The following is a 19112-nucleotide window of genomic DNA, read 5'->3' as shown; positions in this document are numbered from 1 at the left end:
ACCTTGCTCGCTTTTTAGGTGAAATGACCATTATTGAACTCTTAGAGCTCCCTCTTCTGCTGTTTACATTTGGTATGAAAAATATGGCAGCTTGCTTTCTGAGATTTCCTGGCTCAGCTCCTCCCTGGTGTTATCTGGACTTGTTTCTTTTGTTTCTATTGTCCCTGTCTCATTCAGGCTTTCTTCTGCTCCCAGCAGTGTCTCCTCAGTGGAGAGAGGAGGCCTGGCTGCTCCACAGTGTGAGTTCCCAGGGGTAGCTGGGCTGCCCAGCCTCTCACACCTAACTTCAGGTCCTGGGCCCACTCAGAGCAGCCTGTTGGCCTTTCCAGTGAATGCCAACTGGCTATCTTGGAGTTCCCCTGGCCTCAAGTCTGCCAGATGGCCACTTGCTCCCCTCTGCTTTCTCTCACACAGACGCTGATATCACCCTGCGGCTATCAGTGTTTTATTTTCCCATTAATTTGTGTCTTGGGGCTCTTAGGACTACCTTTGTCACTAAGTTTTGTTGTAAATGTTGTCTGTGGGTTTTTGGTTTTGTGACCTAGTTGTTCTGCTTTTATGGGAGGACTAGGTAGGTTGAAAAATTATGCTGCCACTGCCACCACATTCCCAGAATCTTCTAACCACAAAATTTTCACATATTGGTGTTATACATGTTTTATGCATCAACCTTACATTGCCCAGGACAATGGGGTCAGGGTTAGAGTCACAAATAGATCAATAGTGTCTGGCCCTCGATAGCATACACACCATCAGTTTCAGAATGAATGCCATATGACTGGTATAAAAATTAACAAGAAAGAACTTTCTCATATCTTGGGTCTCATAATCTCTGAGGGTTACAACTTAATTCAATGAAGAGTGACTGAGGCTGGGTGCAGTGGCTCACACCTTTAATCACAGCAATTTGGGAGGCTGAGGTAGATGGATCACTTGAGGTCAGGAGTTCGAGACCAGCCTGGCCACCATGGTAAAACCCCGCCTCTATTAAACATATAAAAATTAGCTGGCAATGGTGACAACGTGCCTGTAGCCCCAGCTACTTGGGAGGCTGAGGCAGGAGAATCACTTGAACCTGCGAGCACCCAGGAAGCAGAGGCTGTAGTAAGCTGAGATCCTGCCACTGCACACCAGCCTGGGTGACAGAGCGAGACTCTGCCTCAAAAAAAAAAAAAGAAAAAAAAAAAGAGTAACTGAGTACCAATTACACGAGACAGTCTTCTAGATGCATCAAGATGACTAAGACCTGACCATAACTTAAAGGAGATTGTGAGTCTGCATATTTAAAGAAATAATTAGGCCAGGTGTGGTGGCTCACACTTGTAAGCCCAGCACTTTGGGAGGCCAAGGCAGGTGGATCACGAGGTCAGGAGCTCAAGACCAGCCTGGCCAAGAAGATGAAACCCCATCTTTACTAAAAATACAAAAATTAGCCAAGCGTGGTAGCAGGTGCCTGTAATCCCAGCTACTTGGGAGGCTGAGGCAGAAAATTGCTTGAACCTGGGAGGCGGAGGTTGCAGTGAGCCAAGATCGTGCCACTGTACTCCAGCCTAGGCAACAGAGCGAAACTCTGTCTCAAAAAAAAAAAAAGAGATAATTAAAATGCCACATGCTATGTGCAAAACAGGAACAGGTGTAAAACAAAAAATAGCACACCGCAGGAAAATTTAGCTTCTGAGGAGGTACAGATGAGGGTGGAAACAGCAGCAATAATCATGACCATAAGCCCCCTAAGCCAGAAACGGTGTGGATAACATGAGAGAAAACAACCTCTTCGTTTCATTTAAAAAGAATTGTTTAAAACCCTAATGGATATTAGATTACAAAGGATAAAAATCAAAATTTGTTTAAAGTAAAAAACCATCCTCCAATAATTCCCAGCTAGGTTATCTCACTTCTTATGTGCATATTCAGACCTATGAGACAACATTAAATCAATATTTTTATTACTTGTACCTCTGTCATATATGTTTATAGATATATTTTATTGAGAAATGCAATTATAAAACATATCAATCTCCTCAGAATCATTCAGTAAGCCCTTATTTATATCTTCCCCAAATTTTCTTTAAATTACAAATTTCATAAAACACAATTTTCAGGTCTTCTGATTTTAAAAGAAACCACTATTTTTCTCTCCCACTGTAACTAAATATAATACTAATATCAATAATAGCTCCCATTTAATGAACATTACAATGCTGTGAGGCAGTATGCTAAATATTTACATGCAATATCGCTTTTCACCACAACAACCCTATGGTTATTTTAGAGAGGGAAGGAGGCTCAGAGGTGTTAAGTAACTTGACTAAAGTCACTTAAGTGGAAGATAAGAGAAGTAGGAATCTGAAGTCCTATTTTTCCCAACTATAAGTCACTCTAGAAAATGTAAGTCAGGGCCGGGTACGGTGGCTCACACCTGTAATCCCAGCACGTTGGGAGGCCAAGGTGGGAGGATTTCTTGAGCCCAGTTCGACACCAGCCTGGGCAACACAGGGAGACCATATCTTTACAAAAAATTAAAAAATTAGCCAGGCATGGTGGTGCACACCTGTAGTCCCAGCTACTTAGAAGGCTGAGGTGGGAGGATCGCTTTGGCCCAGGAGGCTGAGGTTGCAGTAAGGTGTGATTACGCCACTGCACTAAAGCCTGGGCAAACAGCAAGATCCTAAGCCAAAAGAAGGAGGGGGAGGGGGAGGGGGGAAGTAAGGGGGAAGGGGGAGGGGAAGGGGAAGGGGAAGAATATAAGAATACAGAGATGCTTAGATTCAAAGCACACTGCAGTTGGCAAGAACAGAAGTGGGGGCTCTCTGGTGATTCTGCTGCATGCAGTCAGGGTGCCCCAAGCCCCTCTCTTGAATTTGCAGTGCTACTGCAAGGGCTAAAGCACTGCAGTACACAGAACTTGCACTGCCTTTTCCCCCCATTTCTTATCCCCTTATTGGTCCCCAAATGTCCATTAGCTAAATGTTACCCAGATTTCTTTATTGAAGTTAAATAAGGTGACATCCCATAGATCTTAGCTTCTATGATTCTTAAACAAACAAAAATGTGTGTCAAGCAATTTACAAAAAAGAACAATTACATTTCACTGTCTTATATTCATTTATGAAAACGCATTGAGGGCCCTTTATGATAGATAGTGTCTTGTTCCCAAGAGATTCTGGCCCCTTAGTTACCAGATATTAGTATTTTATAATCAACTGGATGTAATGCCCACAGACTTTTCAATAAGTTTGGACATTTTGTCAGCATGACCACTTATCACTGAAAATACACTTGGAAATAACAGCACTTCAACAGCTTCAGGGCTGTGTTACAAAGCAGACACATTAAAGTAAAACTGACTTCACAGTGCTTTACATTAGCAAATTATGGAGAAGACCTGATACATGAAGTGAAATTGAAAAGAATGGCTAATGGACAAAATAACAAAAACATTCAAATCAGACAGGAGCTGAACAGTACACACAGGCCAAAAACCACTGAAAATAAATTTAGTTTGCAATTTAATTCTGTATTTTATAATCAATATTCAGCAAACTATTGTCAATTAAACGACAAAACTAAGCTGATATGATTATCTCATCTACCAAATTTTAGCACTCCTGAAACAGCACTTATGAGGAATATTTAGTGAGTATATTACAGCACATTGCTTAGACAAAAGAAAATGAAAGGCACTGCCAATGACCTGCTAATCACAAGGTTCAAACCAAATGTTACACTTTATTTTATAAATATAAAACTACCTTGTTGCATCAACTAAACTTAAGTTAAACACTAAAAAATAGCAAACAAGGGCTTTTCTTCTTTTTAAAAGGGCTCAAAGAAGCATAATCTAAGTTTGGTTCCCTTTCCTTAGAAACAATTCCAAAGGTCATCCAAGGCAACCAGGTTCTATAAATTCTCTAAAAATGTGGAGGAGAAGCAATGAAGAAAAGCTCTCAATCTCAGGATAAAGCAAGTGAAAATATAATTTCTAACTCTCCAAATGAGATATTTCTCTGAACCAAAATAAAAAAACAAATCTACTGCATTTCCATTTCATCTGGCAGTTCCTAGAAAAGGTGAGCAGCTATCATCACTGATATAGAAAAACGGTCTTCAGATTCTACAGCATTTCTGCAGGGGTTTGTATCCAAATGTCTGGAACAAGGCTCTGTAAACAAAGGCCAGGGGCTGGGTAGAGGAAACACGGGAAGCACTGTGTGACACCGTGATTACAAGCAACAACTTTACAGCTAGGCACACCTAAGTGCAAAAACTGCCTTCTTTGTTTATGAATAATCTTGAGCAGGTTACCTGACCCTTCTGAACATCAGCTTCTTCACCTACACCATGGGGATGGTAGCCGCTACCCACTTGCATACTGGGAAGATTAGATGACATTCTGTTTGCAATGTATTCAGCACTGTGCTTGGTGGTGGTTGTTATATAAGGAACAATATATATTTGTTACTTCAGGTGCTTCAGATTTCTTACCATTACTTATTATGGAGACACTTCATTAATTCTACTCCTAACAACAAAAACCTGAGTCTACAGTACTGAGCGGGGAAACAGTTGTTACATCTCTCCCAAAAGGAGGAATGAATAGATGAACAGATACGTAATAAAGCAAATATAGTAAAATCTTAACTGCAGAATCTTGGAGGTTCTATTCACTACAAAGTTCTTTTCTTTAAGGAAAATTTCATAACAAAATGTTAGAAAAAAATTCAATGCAGAACAGATTATTACAGAGATTTATACTGAACTATCTATAACAGAACAGAAAACCATACATACCTAGACCCTCAAGTAAAAACATCTTGAAGAATGCCAGCTGTCATCATCTCTATCAAGACTCAGACTAAGAGATGAAACCACATCACTCCTGGGCACACACACACAAAGATTCCACTACTGTAACCCATATAGCTGAATCAAAATGGTAACAGGTGGATAAAGAGAGATACTTAGGTCTAGGAAAGAATTATCTCACAACTCTCCTCCACTAGGAAAACAGATCATCAATTTTCAGGTCATTGTTTTTTCAGTCAATTAAGAGACTGAAAAAAGAATGATGTGCTAAATTCTAAGACCACAGTATATGATCAACGAAGATACAGACAATACTGAAAGTAAAAAAGATTTCCCTTCTTTTCTCTTCCATTTCTTCCTGACTTGTCATTCTATATAGATTCTCATATAATTGTTTAATCTCAGTTAAACAAAATTCCATATGAAATTAAGACCAAGAAGTCAATCATTAATTCCTTGCATGTAAGTCAACTACCCCTGGCAGAAAACTCCCAGAAAATGACACACAACCATTGGTTTCATTTCCCAACATCATGATGTCAGCTCTCCAACTACCATACCACAGAGATCATGGAAGACTTTGGTGAAAAGTACCAGAGGCTCAGGGAGTCCTGTGAGAATACAAGAGATGCAAGTGAAGTTAAAATATGGATGCTAGGCACAAACCATAATCTATTTTTAACAATGCAATTTGAAAGAAAACATGATGTCCCAAAAGCCCTATGTACAGAGAATCTCTTCATGTGTTGGTGATTGGCCAAGAAGCTTAATCTTCATTATATTATTATTATTTTTCATTTAACAGAATAAATCAACAGCCTATGTGATAGGAATAACTTTTGTGCTATTTTTGAGAGTCTGAGTTGTAACAGAAAGAGTTATAAACAATTGGCTTCTAAGAAATGTACAGACATACGTATTTCTTTAATCTTAATGCCATTTTCACCTCATTTACCAAAGAACAGTGGCTCACACTATTCAGGGCTAAAGGAAATTGTAATCCAGACCTCCTAATATTTCCCTTTCTGTTATCCTACTCAAGGACTCTTACCCAAACTATTTTGCCTCCTGCTGTGAAGATGGCTTATATTCTTAAAGGTTTACTCTTAAGAGGGGAAAAAATGGTACTTAACCATTAACCATAGTAGTAAAATGTCAGTAATGTGATACTGTTAGTACCCACATATGGTCTATTTCACGTAAATTACAGTACAGATGAACCACACTGTAATAATGTGATCCCAGGGTTCTAGGCTAATAGGGTCACCACTGAGCCAGCTATCAGCAGTCACAGAGTTGGGATGAAAGTCTGCATGGTGATAATAACCATCATGGTTTAGTGAGCATCTACTATGTACCAAGTACCATGTTAGGCACATTTCTTACGCCATGTCTAATTCCCACACCCATCCTGAAAGATAGACATTATCACCTCCATTTAACAGGTGAGAAAACGATGGTCAAGAAAGTTAAGTAACCTCATCAAGATCACACACTTCAGCAAACTTCCTTGCCTCCCTGGAAGCTTTCTGGTGGTTCTTTAGAGTTAGATTCTATCCATTTTTAACGCTATAGTAGTAAGATCCTGGACAAGTCATTTACCTCCTAAGCCTCAATTTCTTCATCTATAGAATAAAAAGCAAACTACCTGCACTTAAAGAGTTCCTGTGAGGATAAAGTGAGTTACTGCAGTTTATGTAAGCAGCACAATGCCCTCCACCTAGTACACGATCAGTAAGTATCAACTAAGGAAAGAAGATGACAATTGCTACATTTTTATACCCCTCTGGCAATTAAAAATATCCAAATACTAATCTCTCAGGACATTGCATTGAGATGTTGAGAGGCTTTTGTTTTTCTTTTTATTTTCTGGTAGGCAAGGAAAGAAGAAAAAGATATTGAAACAATTATCTATCTAGTCATAAATCTTGTCTCTTATCTTGATCCTCAGTTTTTCTCAGCACTACTACATTCTTCATATACCTACTGTCCATACACTAAGCAATCTGAACTATGTAGTTATCCTCCTAAAGTTAAAAAAAATTAAAACTCTACCACCAATTTCTGACTTCAAGTACAAAATAGCCCAGATTTAAATGTTATAACCACATTAGCCATGTGGGTAATGTATGTCTTTCTATTTACAGAAATATAGTCATGTGCAAATAATTTATTTCAACTTCACCTTGGCAGAATAACCCATCAAATTGATATTACCCATCCACCAAGCAAATGGGCAAATGAACTTTTCAGCTGACTCATAATATGGCAATTTTTTTTCTCAGAATAATTTTTTCAAACTAAATTATAAAAGTCATGGTACATCATCCAGGGCATACTTCTCCTGAACAGCTGTTTCCCAGAGTCACCGATTCATTCAACTCAGTATTAAGCACCTTCTATGCACAAGTATTGTGCCAGGTCCTCAAGATACAAATGGTGAGCAAAAACAGACCCTGTGTGTGCTCAAAAGGAGGTGACAGTCAGGTAGAAAAGACAGAAATGCATCAAATAATCACAGGATCACTGGCACCCGTGACAAGTGCTAGAAAGGGGAGGAGGCCTGCAGTGTTGTAGTGCCTAAAATGGGAAGACCTGACTCAGTCAGGGAGGTCCAGTGGCTTTCCCAGTGCTTTCCCTGGAAAGCAACACTCAAGCCAAAGAATGTGCTAGACAAGGGGAAGGAGAGGCATAGACAGGTAAAAGGTCAGTGTGGCTGCAGCACAGAGACCAAGGAGAAGCTTGGCGTAAGCTACAGCTGGAGAGGCGGGTAGGGGCCAACACAGATCCCCGTGATCCACTGAGGAGTTCCATCTGCACTCTGAGAACGATGTGGAGGAACTGAAGGATGATGACAAGATCTGATCTGTATTTTGACAGCAGTGGGGACAGCAGATGAGAGTAATTCACAGTGGAAGAAGATAAACCAGTTAGGAGGCTGCTGCAGGGGTCCAGGCAAAAGACTATGGCAGTCTGGGAGAGATTAATGAAGATCAAAATTTTGAATGAAGTTTTACATCCACAGAAGGCAAGTGTTGGAGCCATACCTATTTCAACATATCGACTTGGCAAATCCCTCATTTCACTGGCATGCCGTTCCTTCACTGAGCATACCTGGAAAATAAGTTCGCAGGTTATTTTATTCATTTGATGGAAAATTCTTCATAACATTTTATTCAATATATGGTATCTTTGTTAAATTAACCTTGTAGCACTGCAGATGGAGCACAATCTACCCTATGACTTAAATGACAGAAATTAATATAAATGACATATAGCAATCACTATATTCACCAACATTATTCCTCAATAAAGCCTTATTCACATAAGTTCAGCTTTCCTGGTGAGACTGAACCTGAAGTCAAGTACTAATCCAAGTACAACTTCTGTCAGTGATCAGAGATTTTTCCTTTTTCTTTTATATAGTGTTCTTTTATAGCTGCTACCATAACTATAACTATGGTATGGAAAATTCTAAAATATAGAAAAACTCAAAGGGGAAAACAAGCATTAGTCACTGTACCAGCACAAAGAGAACACCATTAATAATCTTCGTTTTTATGAAAGCTACTTTTATTAACCTAACAATTTAATACAAGTAATTCAATATGTTATTTAAAGATTCTTCTACAACATAATTCTGTAAAGTCGTTATAACACAGTGAGCCCTCCATATCCATGGGTTTTGCATCCATGAATTCTACATTCATGGATTTAACCAAAGATCAGAAATATTCAGGAAAAAAAAAATTCCACAAAATTCCAAAAAGCAAAACTTGACCTTGCTGTACACCAACTACTTCATTAAGTCTATGCAAATGCAGTGATGTGTAGGCATTGTATCAGGTGTTATAAGTAATCTACAGATGATTTAAAGTATACAGGAGGATGTGCATAGGTTATATGCAAATACTACATCATTTTATATATGCAAATGTTACATCATTTATATAAGCATCAGAGGAGCCCAGGATCCACAGGGGTACTGGAACCAATTCCCCACAGACACTGAGGGATGACTGCCTTTTATTACATGAATGTACTATACTTAATCAACCCCCTTTGGGGACATATTTTTTTGTTTTTATATCTATCGTAAGCAATAGTGCAATCAACATACTTATATATAAAACTTTAGGACTTTTGTTTACTTAGGATAAATTCCTAGAAGTAGAATTGATACCAATGGGTACATAAACTTTTGTAAGGTTTTGTTTTTTAATATATGTAGTATACTGAGTTGCTGCCCAGCAACACTGCAGCAACTCAGTGAATGCAGAGTGCCCACTTTCCCTAACGCGGGGCTTGAACCCATGGCTGCAGAGGTAGAAGCCTCCACATAGAAGTGACCGGCTATCTTCTTCCTTGATTGCTTTTTGCCATTTGTCTCTTGTCCGCTTCATATAACTGCCTGTCCACTTCTACAATTTTCTTCCCTTCTGGTAGACTTTTGAGCTTATAAGTTATCCACTCTTCTTCCCACACTTACTAGGGAAACTACTAAATCATCTAACGGCACATTCCACAATGCCAAATGGACAACTGTTTTAATGTGCTGATATAAGTACATGAGGAACAGTCTTTCAAATGGTTTGAAGTATAATAAAAAAGCAAATGTAACGGCAATATTAGTGAACACTTTTTGGGCAGTTACTGGCACTGCTCCTGAGTTAAGGCCTTTGTGAAACAGTTATCATTATTTTCTTAAGATTATGGTGCAGTGGGGGAGACACAAAAATAAGGCACTTTACTGAAGTGTGACAGGGAAGTACAGAGCAGGGGCATCTCCTGCTAGGGCAGGAAGACTTCCTGGAAGAAGTGACATGTAAGTTGAAGCAGGAGAGACAGCACAGGGGAACAGGGTGATATGACAGCATAGGGCCTTCAACTGGAAGCTCAATCGGACAGAAATGAAGAGCATGGGGGAAGAAGGGGACAGAGTTGAGGCTGGAGAGGAATGGAGAGGCAGATCACACAGAACCTTGGAAGTCATGTTTACGATCAGTTATCCTATGGGCAAGGAGGGGACTGACCTCATCTGACCTGCGCTTAGATTATTCTAGCTATACTGTTTAGGATAGGTTTGGGGGAGTAAAACCAGCACCAAAAAGACCTGACAGGAAGATGAAGTGCAGAGATTTGAGAGACATTGACAGAACTTGAGGGCTGACAGTCTTCCAACACTCAGACACCCCTGAAAGACAATGTTATTATGTTTAATCTAGAGAAGAGAACACTGAAGCACTGTGAGTGATGCCAGACTGCCTGGCCAGAGCTGGAATTCACACCAAGGCCTGACTGGTATCTCTCTGGTCATGCCACAGCTTGAGGACGAGGATGCATTGCACTATTGGTAGCTGGGCACGGCTCTACGGCACTACTCAGCTCTGTAGTCTGGGCTCACCCAGCACCAGTCTCATAGGTACGAAGTGGCAGGTAAAGGTGGGTGAACAGGTAAGTGCTACCCTGAGCTCATGTCTTGCATAAGCACAAATCAATGATTATAAGAGCCCTTTACCACTGATAGGTGGGTTCTTGCCCATGAACTCTAATCTGCTTCCTCCACTTCTCCACTTGGGTGGATAACAGGCATCTCTCAAGTAGACACACCTAAAACCAACTCTTGCCTTTTTCACTCTAAACATGCTCTATCAACAGTCTTTCCCATTTCAGCAAAAGGTAGCTTCACCTTCCAGTATGTTAGGTGACTGTGATCTTACACCCCACATCCAACTGTCAACAAATACTGCAGAGTCTACCATCAAAATATATCCAGGATCTGGTCATTTCTCACCAGGTGCATTACACTGACCTGAGACAACATTATTTTTTATGGAGATGACTGCAGTAGCCTACTTGGTCTCCCCTCTTGACTGCCCCTGTGCTGTTTAGCTCCACACAGCAACCAGAGATCCTTCCAAAATACAAGTTAGATCACTTAACTGACTCCACAACAGCTCAAAGCCCTGTGCTGGCTTCCTACCTCACTCAAATTAAAAGCCAAAGACTTCTCAAGGGCCTCTGGGCTCCAACATCATCTGCTCCTCCACCGCACCCTCCCCCACCCCCACTTACATCCCTCTCCTCCACATCTGCTCCACTCACTCTGACACAAACAGCTTCCTTGCTGTTCCTCAAAAGCACACCAATCACACTCCTGCTTCAAGAATTTTTGCACTCCTGCTCCTTCTGCTAACACCCCCTACCCCAGGCCCCCATAGAGCTGCATTACTTTTCTCTCCAGATCTCTGACCAAACAACGTATTAGTTATTGGACAGGCCATCCCTGGACCACCCTATATTAAATGGTACCTACCCCAATCCCTTTTCCTGTTATCCTGTTAAAGTGTTCTCCTTTTTATTTGCCACCTTCAACATGCTATACTTACTTGTTTTTGTCCACTTTCCTCACTAGAACATAAATTTCCCAAGGGAAGGAACTCATTCATTTGTCTATTTGTGTTCTGCAACACTAGAACACTGCCTGGCACACTGCAGGCACCTGGTAAACGTTTGTTGGGCAAATGAATGAATGAAGTAAATGGTAAGCTCCAATTGCACACTTTATTATACTGTTTCTGGTTGCTTCTCCCCAACAAGGTTGCTGTCTCTCTGAAGAAAGACCATGTCCTTATCTCCTCTTCCTTCAACAGAACTCACTAAGAGTCTACACTGAGAAGTGCTCAACATATAGAACTGAGTTTGAAGAAAAGGAACCTCCAATAAAATGAAATATTTGACATAAAAATTGTATAGAAGCTGGATCTTAACTTGGACAGAAAGGGTATATATTTCCCACGGCTGCTATAACAGACTGCCACACTTGGTGGTTTAAAACAAGAGATGTATTCTCTTACAGTTCTGCAGGCCAGAAGTCTGAAATCGGGTTCACTGGGCTAAAATCAAGGTGTTGGCCAGGCTATACTTCCTCTGGAGGCTCTAGGGGACAATCTGCTGTCTCCTCCAGCTTTCTGGTGGCTGCCAGCATTCACTGGCCACCTCACTCCAATTTCTGCCTCCACAGTGGTACTGCCTTCTCCTCCTCTCTTCCATGTTGGCATCTCCCTCTGCCTCCCTCTCATAAAGATAAATGTGATTGCATTTAGGGCCCACCCAGATAATGCAGGTTAATCCCTCATCTCAAGATCCTTAACTTAATCATATCTTTTGCTAAATAAAGTAATATTTACCTTTTTGTCATATAAAGAAACATTTACAGGTTCTAGGAATTAGGGCTTGCTATCCTTGGGGCCATTATTCAGCATACCAGAGAAAGAATTTCTGGTAGTAATGAGTAAACTTGTTACATATTCCTACAGGCTAATTTTCCTTGTCTTTCACCATAAGAAAAGAAAATCAGAACTTTAAAACTAACAAGCCACCTGGTCCATTTAAGGGATTTTTAAAATACTAAGAATACAAATTTATTGGATGAGTAACCACACACATGGGACAGGGAACCCAGGGAATCCCTTTTTCCATCCTACGCTATAGGCATAGCTTCCTTCCTGTTACCCTAAATATAAATCAGGTTGTGTTCATGTAACACATGAAGAAAAAAGAACCTGAATGATAACAACATAAGGGCTGGGAGGGCCTGAAGTGTAACAATGTTTGTTTTGCTAATAACAATCATTACATTAATAATTTTCCACTTTCCCTTTCCAGAGAAGAGTAAATTTTAAATAGCCATGTCCCCTTCATGACATTGCTAGAACTTTATATAATAATGACAGCTAACATTTATTAGGCAATTACATCAGATTCTATGCAAAACTCTTTACATGCATTAGCTCATTTATTTCTCCCCAAAACTTGTGATGTGAGAACAATTAGCACTACCATTTTGCAGATGAGGACAGTAAGGCTCACAGAGGATCCCAAAGGAAAATGAAGAAGCTGGACTTGATCCCAGGTCTGTCTGGCCTCAAAGCCTTAGCTCTTCCATGAGACTATTGCTGGGATACTCTCTCATGCCATTTTTATACTTCCGCTAATTTTTAGTTTATTTTGTTCGAATTAAGCTGTCTATTTTTTAAAGGGAAACAACTTTTGGCTCTGAAGTATCTAATATAACAGAAGCACTAGTAGGCATAAAATAAAAGTGAATGAGCTTGGGTCCCCTTTTGTAGAACAGTTAAATTTCATTTACCCAGACGCATAAGGGTCAGATAATTAAACTTCAGAAAATATGCCCAAATCTTATTATTGATGATAAGTCTGGGTCTCTACTCCATCAAATTATTACCAAGCAGCAGGATGATTTAATTTTAACCTTCTCTCTCCACTATCAATAACTCTAATGAAGAAGTGAAGGGTCAAAGCTAAGGGAAAATGAAAAGAATAATAAAGAGAAGAAAACCTGACTAAACAACAAAACTAACCCCATGTTCTGTAAATAGCTAAGGCCAGCTGGGATGTGAGAAATTAAAAGAAGATTGAAAAAGACAGCACCATTCTCAACATGAAAAAGTTCACAAATAGTTTTACATGCCATGGAAAAGAAAGAATATATCTTAAAACTTATGCACAGGAAATAATTTGAGCATTAAATGGTAATCACGTCACAATAACATCCAGGTGAAAAGATTTGGGTCCTAGAAGCCAATCAAGACTCACAGTCCTTTGGACCACCCTCAGTGGATCTATAACAACACGGACTTATTACAAAGACAAGCAAAACCACCTTGACAGAAGTCCCCCAGCCAATAATCAGTGTCACATTGTCCTTCCAGCAGAGGCTGCAGGGATACATGTCTGGGCGAAGACTTATATCATCCCGGGGCACATTGGTGATTCTTTGCTTTGAGATGATGTCAAAAATCTTCACACCCTGCAAAATAAAACAGCAGTAAGCATCCTCTACTCAGGAGGAAAGTAACAGAAAACTTACTAACAGCCCCTGCTACATACTACCAATAACCAGCATGGAGAAATATTAGCAGTGTTTACTGAGCATGCAAGGAAAATGCTCCTGCTCCACACAAACCCTGTGGGAACTAAAACCACAAGGAAACCTCCACCCTTCTTTCTGGACAAAGGAGATTTTCTTAGATGGCATGGGTGACTCAAATCCAACAGAAATATGAAATGTACAGACATCAATAGCTGCATTTCCAAACTGACAGACAAGTAACATTTCTAATTTTATCGTTCCACCACGAAAAATGAAGTTTGTTTTTTAGAAAGGCTTTGAGTCTGAAAAGCCACCTATATAAAGAAAACTACATCTGACATTTTAAAGTTCTCAAATGAAAACACCAGGCAAGCAGCTAACTAAAAATGAACCAAGTGACCACAGGTTTGTTTTACCTTCATTGTGACCCAGGAGAAGTAAGAAAAGTCCAGAATAAAAAGGTAGAGTCTAGGCAGATTTCTACCATTTAAAACTGAATAGAACTGATTTACTAAATTATACCTTGATGCTTCAAAAGATATGCTAGATGTCAAAAAGACCATTTTTAAAACTTCCTACTAGCCCCAATTCATAGCAATCAAACTTTAAGGTAAAATGCAGCACTGAAAATTACGATCCACTTTCTTACAGGCAGGTCTATACTTCTGCCTATGATTATACTGGGAGTAAAAGAGAAATCAGCAATATTCTGCACTTGTTTCATATCAACTCTTACTTGCCTTTGGCCAACAGGCAAATGATATTTTCAAGACCCATTCCCAATGCAGTCCTTCAATTATTAAGATAGCTTTTCATTTTCTTGGCTACTCTCCATGCCTCAGGTTTCTTACTCTAAAATAGATTCCAGAATATGTTGGGAATTACTATATTATGAAAGCCAAAAGCAATCTAATTTCTTTAACCTCCTAGGTACGATACCAATCGTCCTTTCACCCTTTAGAAATCACCACCACAGCAAGTGGCATCTTTTCCCTTCATTACAGCCCTATCAACTTGGCCATTCTTCTGCCACTGAACAAGCATTAGGAAGACAGAAGCATATTTTTTACCATATTATTGGCCCAAGCAATCAGATGGCCTCTCCACTTCACACTCCTTATGTTCCCTTCCCCTTCATGCAGAACAGCAGACTTCCATCTGTTCATCCAAGACCGTTCAAACAGTAGCAGCTAGGGACAAAGAGCATAAACAAAGAATCTTAGAAACTGAAAATCATGTATCAGGTTCTTTACTTACTAGTTTTACCTATCCTCGTGACCAAATAACAAACAAGTCACTCTCGACATCTTTAATGTAGACTTACAGTAGTATATTATTTGTACCTTGGAAAGAATTCCTAGCACATCATATTCTCCCCAGGACGTTGTTTAAAATGGATGAGTGTTGAAGTTACTACAAGGCCAAGCCACAAGGTGGCATCAAAACACCAAGATTCATGGAAAATAATGCACATTAGTTAATCAAAAGATTTGTATCGCAAAAGTTCTTCAAATGATTGTCCGGGAACTAATTTATTTTGTAAATTGGGAAATCAAAACCTCTTTTAAGTTTTTCACTGAAAATAAGATATTAGTCACAGATTAAACTGTAATAGAAGCAGTCTATGTTTTTCATTTAACTCAAATAATTGAACAATGACTTTCGAACAGTAATTCATGTCACAAAATAAGAAAAATTGGAATTAAGCTTCTTTAGAAATTTTATAGTATCTAGGGTCTTTATTTTAAAGGGAAGATTCTATCATTCAAAAAACCTGCTGGATAAACTTTAATATAAAATATAACTGGTCAAAAACCTCTACAATTAATAAAGATGTAATTCTAGGAAGTCATACATTATTAAGAACACAATAAATATTTTTCTTGATATATTCCATTTAAATCCTTTGAGAAAAGACATTTATACAGTATGTAACTTAAGGCATGCAATCCTGAAACACATGTTTATCCTTTCAAAGCAAATGCTGACAACAGATTCCATAAGAGAATTATTAAAATTCCTACCACTACAAGCAATTTCAGTCTACCTTAGTATATTTTATGTCCTCTACCCACCCCAAAAGAGGCAGGGGAAACAGGTTAACAGGGGAAAGAGAGTAAATTCACATTTTATTTGTATTTTCTGTATAGCTTTCTCAATAGACTAATACAGGCAGAGGAAGCACAAAATAAAATCCCTAAAATTAAATATGATGTCCATCATCACAAGTAAGCAAAGTACAGTTACTTTAAAATGCTATGACAGTTTGAAGTTGTGTGACTTCACAACTTCCACAGGGAGACTGGAGGCAGGGATTCTTCTGACCATACTTAGCCCCGTCTTCCCATCAGATATATCCTATATATTCTCAGAGACCTTCTAACCCACCCTGTCCTCTCCTATCCCAGGTTCCAATTCAGAAGTCACTATTACCATGCCTCCCTACCCCCCAGTTAGAGGCCTTCGGGAGTGTCCCCGGACTGTGATTCAGCCTCTTTCTCCCATTTGCAGAGAACAGAGAACAGACCCCAGAAATGTAGGAAAGGGGGAGAAAGGCTGAGCATACAGTTCCTGCTACAGAGAAGATTATGCCCCACTAAAGACAGGCAACTAAAAACAATCATTTTTATTTATTTATTTTTGAGATGGAGTCTCACTGTTACCCAGGCTGGAGTGCGGTGGCACCATCTCAGCTCACTGCAACCTCCACCTCCTGGGTTCTAGTGATTCTCCTGCTTCAGCCTCCCAAGTAGCTGGGATTACAGGTGTGCACCACCATGTCTGGCTAATTTTTGTACTTTTAGTAGAGACGGGGTTTCACCATGTTGGCCAGACTGGTCTCGAACTCCTGACCTCAGGTGATCCACCGGTCTTGGCCTCCCAAAGTGCTGGGATTACAGGTGTGAGCAACCATGCCTGGCCACAACAATTAAACATGATGAATTGATAAGATCAAAATGTCCATCTTCTATCTGTGGCCTGGATCTGATGGAGGTGATCGTACGAAATGGGTGAAGCACAGTGAGTGCTCAATAATCACCTGCTGGAATGAAGGGTTGGCTGGATGGCCAGGAGAACAGCACGGTGGGACACAGCATCGAATTCCTTTCCCTCACCAATTCCCACCTAGAAATGACCAATGTAGTACTAAGAGGAGAACAGTCTGCACCTGTGTTGAAAAAGTTAAATATGCTCCAAATTTTAAGCTAAAAATTCTGTAAAATATGCTAATAATAAGACCCCAGTGAAGGCCATGATTTAACTCATTCCCCCAGAAAAAGCCTGCCTGGGAAGTCAGGCAGGTACTAGAATGCCACAACACCCCCCACACTCAGTGTAATGGGGCAGGAACGAAGGGGAGTGGCCAGTCTCACTCTGAAACACAAAGGGTTGGGTCACCAAGCATGCAGCCAGCACTGTAGCTGTCCCAGGTGGGAAGGAAAGCAAGCATTCTGACAAAAGGCAGGCACCTATGGAAAAATCCTGCATTTGAAAAGAATACAAATTATCCAGGGAGTAATCCCCAACTTGTGACTCCATATGAATAAGAAGACATTTAAAAAAAACAAAAGAACTTAAAAGTAAAATCTAATTCTTATCATCATAATTCTCATGGAACAACAAAATTAAGAAATTAATAACAAAGAACAAGAGAAAGAACAATACAAAACAAAAATGATACAAAAAACATTCTCAATCTTTGGGTGAAAGAGGAGTTCATATGGTAACCAGAGTACTTTGAGAAAATACTATAAACCTAAACTTTACGGGATACAATCAAAGTTGTAACAAAAGGAAAATCTAGATTTAAAAGTTAATAATGAACATGACACGTTGCTACACAACAAAACAAAAACATTTGATTGAGGGATACGAAAGGAGAACTCAATAAACAGAAAGGCACATTATATTCATGGATAGTAAGACTCCAATTCTCACTAAAGAGCTTAAGTCTCATTAAATTAACCTATAATTTTAATGCAAGTCCAAAAAAATCCCAAAGGGATTATTTCTAGAAATTCCAAAACTGCTAAAAATTCATTTAAAAAAATGAGAGAATAACAGGAATTTTTTAAAAATTAAGTAATTTAGGGGGAGGAATGGATTTGTCCAGACAGATAGTAAAACATTTTATAAATCAACACTCAAAACAGTACAGCAATGTTTCTAGAATTGATAGATGAAGGAAAAAGAATGAACGGATAAAGAGACGAATCAAAATGATATGGTCAGGAATGGGTATGTGGGGTGGGGGGTACAGTGGAGTGTGTGCAGAGAAAGAGGTATCTTCAAACTGCTGAGCTGCGGTCTTGGACACCATCTTTCTGGAGGATCGTTTGGCATCATGGACTCAAACCTTTAAAAAAAAAATGACACCAGGAAGTTGCTACCTAGAAACTTACGCTAAGAAATGATCACACAAGTTAGTAAAGACGCATGTAAAGCTATTTATAACAGCTAGAAATGGACTAACAACTGAGGAATGATGGAGCATAATATGGTGGAGCACACACAATGAGTATGTATCCATTATTATTTTATGCATGTATCTTCATTAACACAAAAAGCTATGAGGGTGTATTAAATAAAAAAGCAGATGACAAAACAGTATTCAATACAATGTCCTTAAAACGTGAATGTGTATCCACATATATTATAAAATCTAAAAGATACATGACAAAGTAATCCTAATTCTATAAATGAGTGCTGAAATTTTATATTATTTTTATTTTATAATTATTCTGCACTAAATATATGAATATTTTTATAATGTTAATACATTAATGGGAATGAAAATCCATTCTCTTATTTTTACAATCAGGAAAACTTAGGGGAATAGTTAAAATGAAACAACAAAGTAATATCAAAAATTCACTGGAGATTGGGTGCAGTGGCTCATGCCTGTAATCGCAGCACTTTGGGAGGCCAAGGTCGGTGGATCACCTGAGGTCGGGAGTTTGAGACCAGCCTGGCCAACATGGTGAAACCCCGTCTCTACTAAAAATATAAAAAAATTAGCCAGGCATGGTGGCCGGCACCTGTAATCCCAGCTACTCGGGAGGATGAGGCAGGAGAATCGCTTGAACCTGGGAGGAGGAGGTTGCAGTGAGCCAAGATTGCGCCATTGCACTCCAGCCTGGGCAACAAGAGCAAAACTCTGTCTCAAAATAAATAAATAAATAAATAAATAAATATTCACTGGAACTTAAAGAAGTTAATGTTTGAAGCATATTGAACATGTATTAGAATGAATTTACATAAACTGTATACGCTTTTCAAATAAAACATTAACTTCTTCAGAAAACTGTTAATTAAATCTTGTTGCAGTTCCTACCAAAATGCAAGCTCACTCCAGTGGACCCTTTCTGTTACACTCGGTGTGCTCCGAGCTATGGGAGGAAGCAGAGGT

General features: G+C 39.3%; 1 protein-coding gene across 5 annotated transcripts in view; it reads right to left on the bottom strand.

Moving 5' to 3' along the window:
* The window catches only part of VPS41 (VPS41 subunit of HOPS complex), a 188316-nt gene that overhangs the window by 57421 nt on the left and 111783 nt on the right, over positions 1 to 19112 (bottom strand). For 4 of the 5 annotated variants that reach the window (XM_054559067.2, NM_001133782.2, XM_063725581.1 and 1 more), the window contains 3 exon segments: positions 14773 to 14892; positions 13493 to 13639; positions 7854 to 7920 (listed from right to left, as the gene is read on the bottom strand). In XM_054559067.2, the coding sequence (XP_054415042.1) occupies positions 7854 to 7920; positions 13493 to 13639; positions 14773 to 14892 (334 nt within the window). 5 annotated transcript variants of the gene reach the window in all.

This window comes from Pongo abelii, chromosome 6 (assembly GCF_028885655.2).
Source record: "Pongo abelii isolate AG06213 chromosome 6, NHGRI_mPonAbe1-v2.0_pri, whole genome shotgun sequence".
Taxonomy (NCBI): domain Eukaryota; kingdom Metazoa; phylum Chordata; class Mammalia; order Primates; family Hominidae; genus Pongo; species Pongo abelii.
This window is presented reverse-complemented; position numbering and strand designations above follow the sequence as displayed.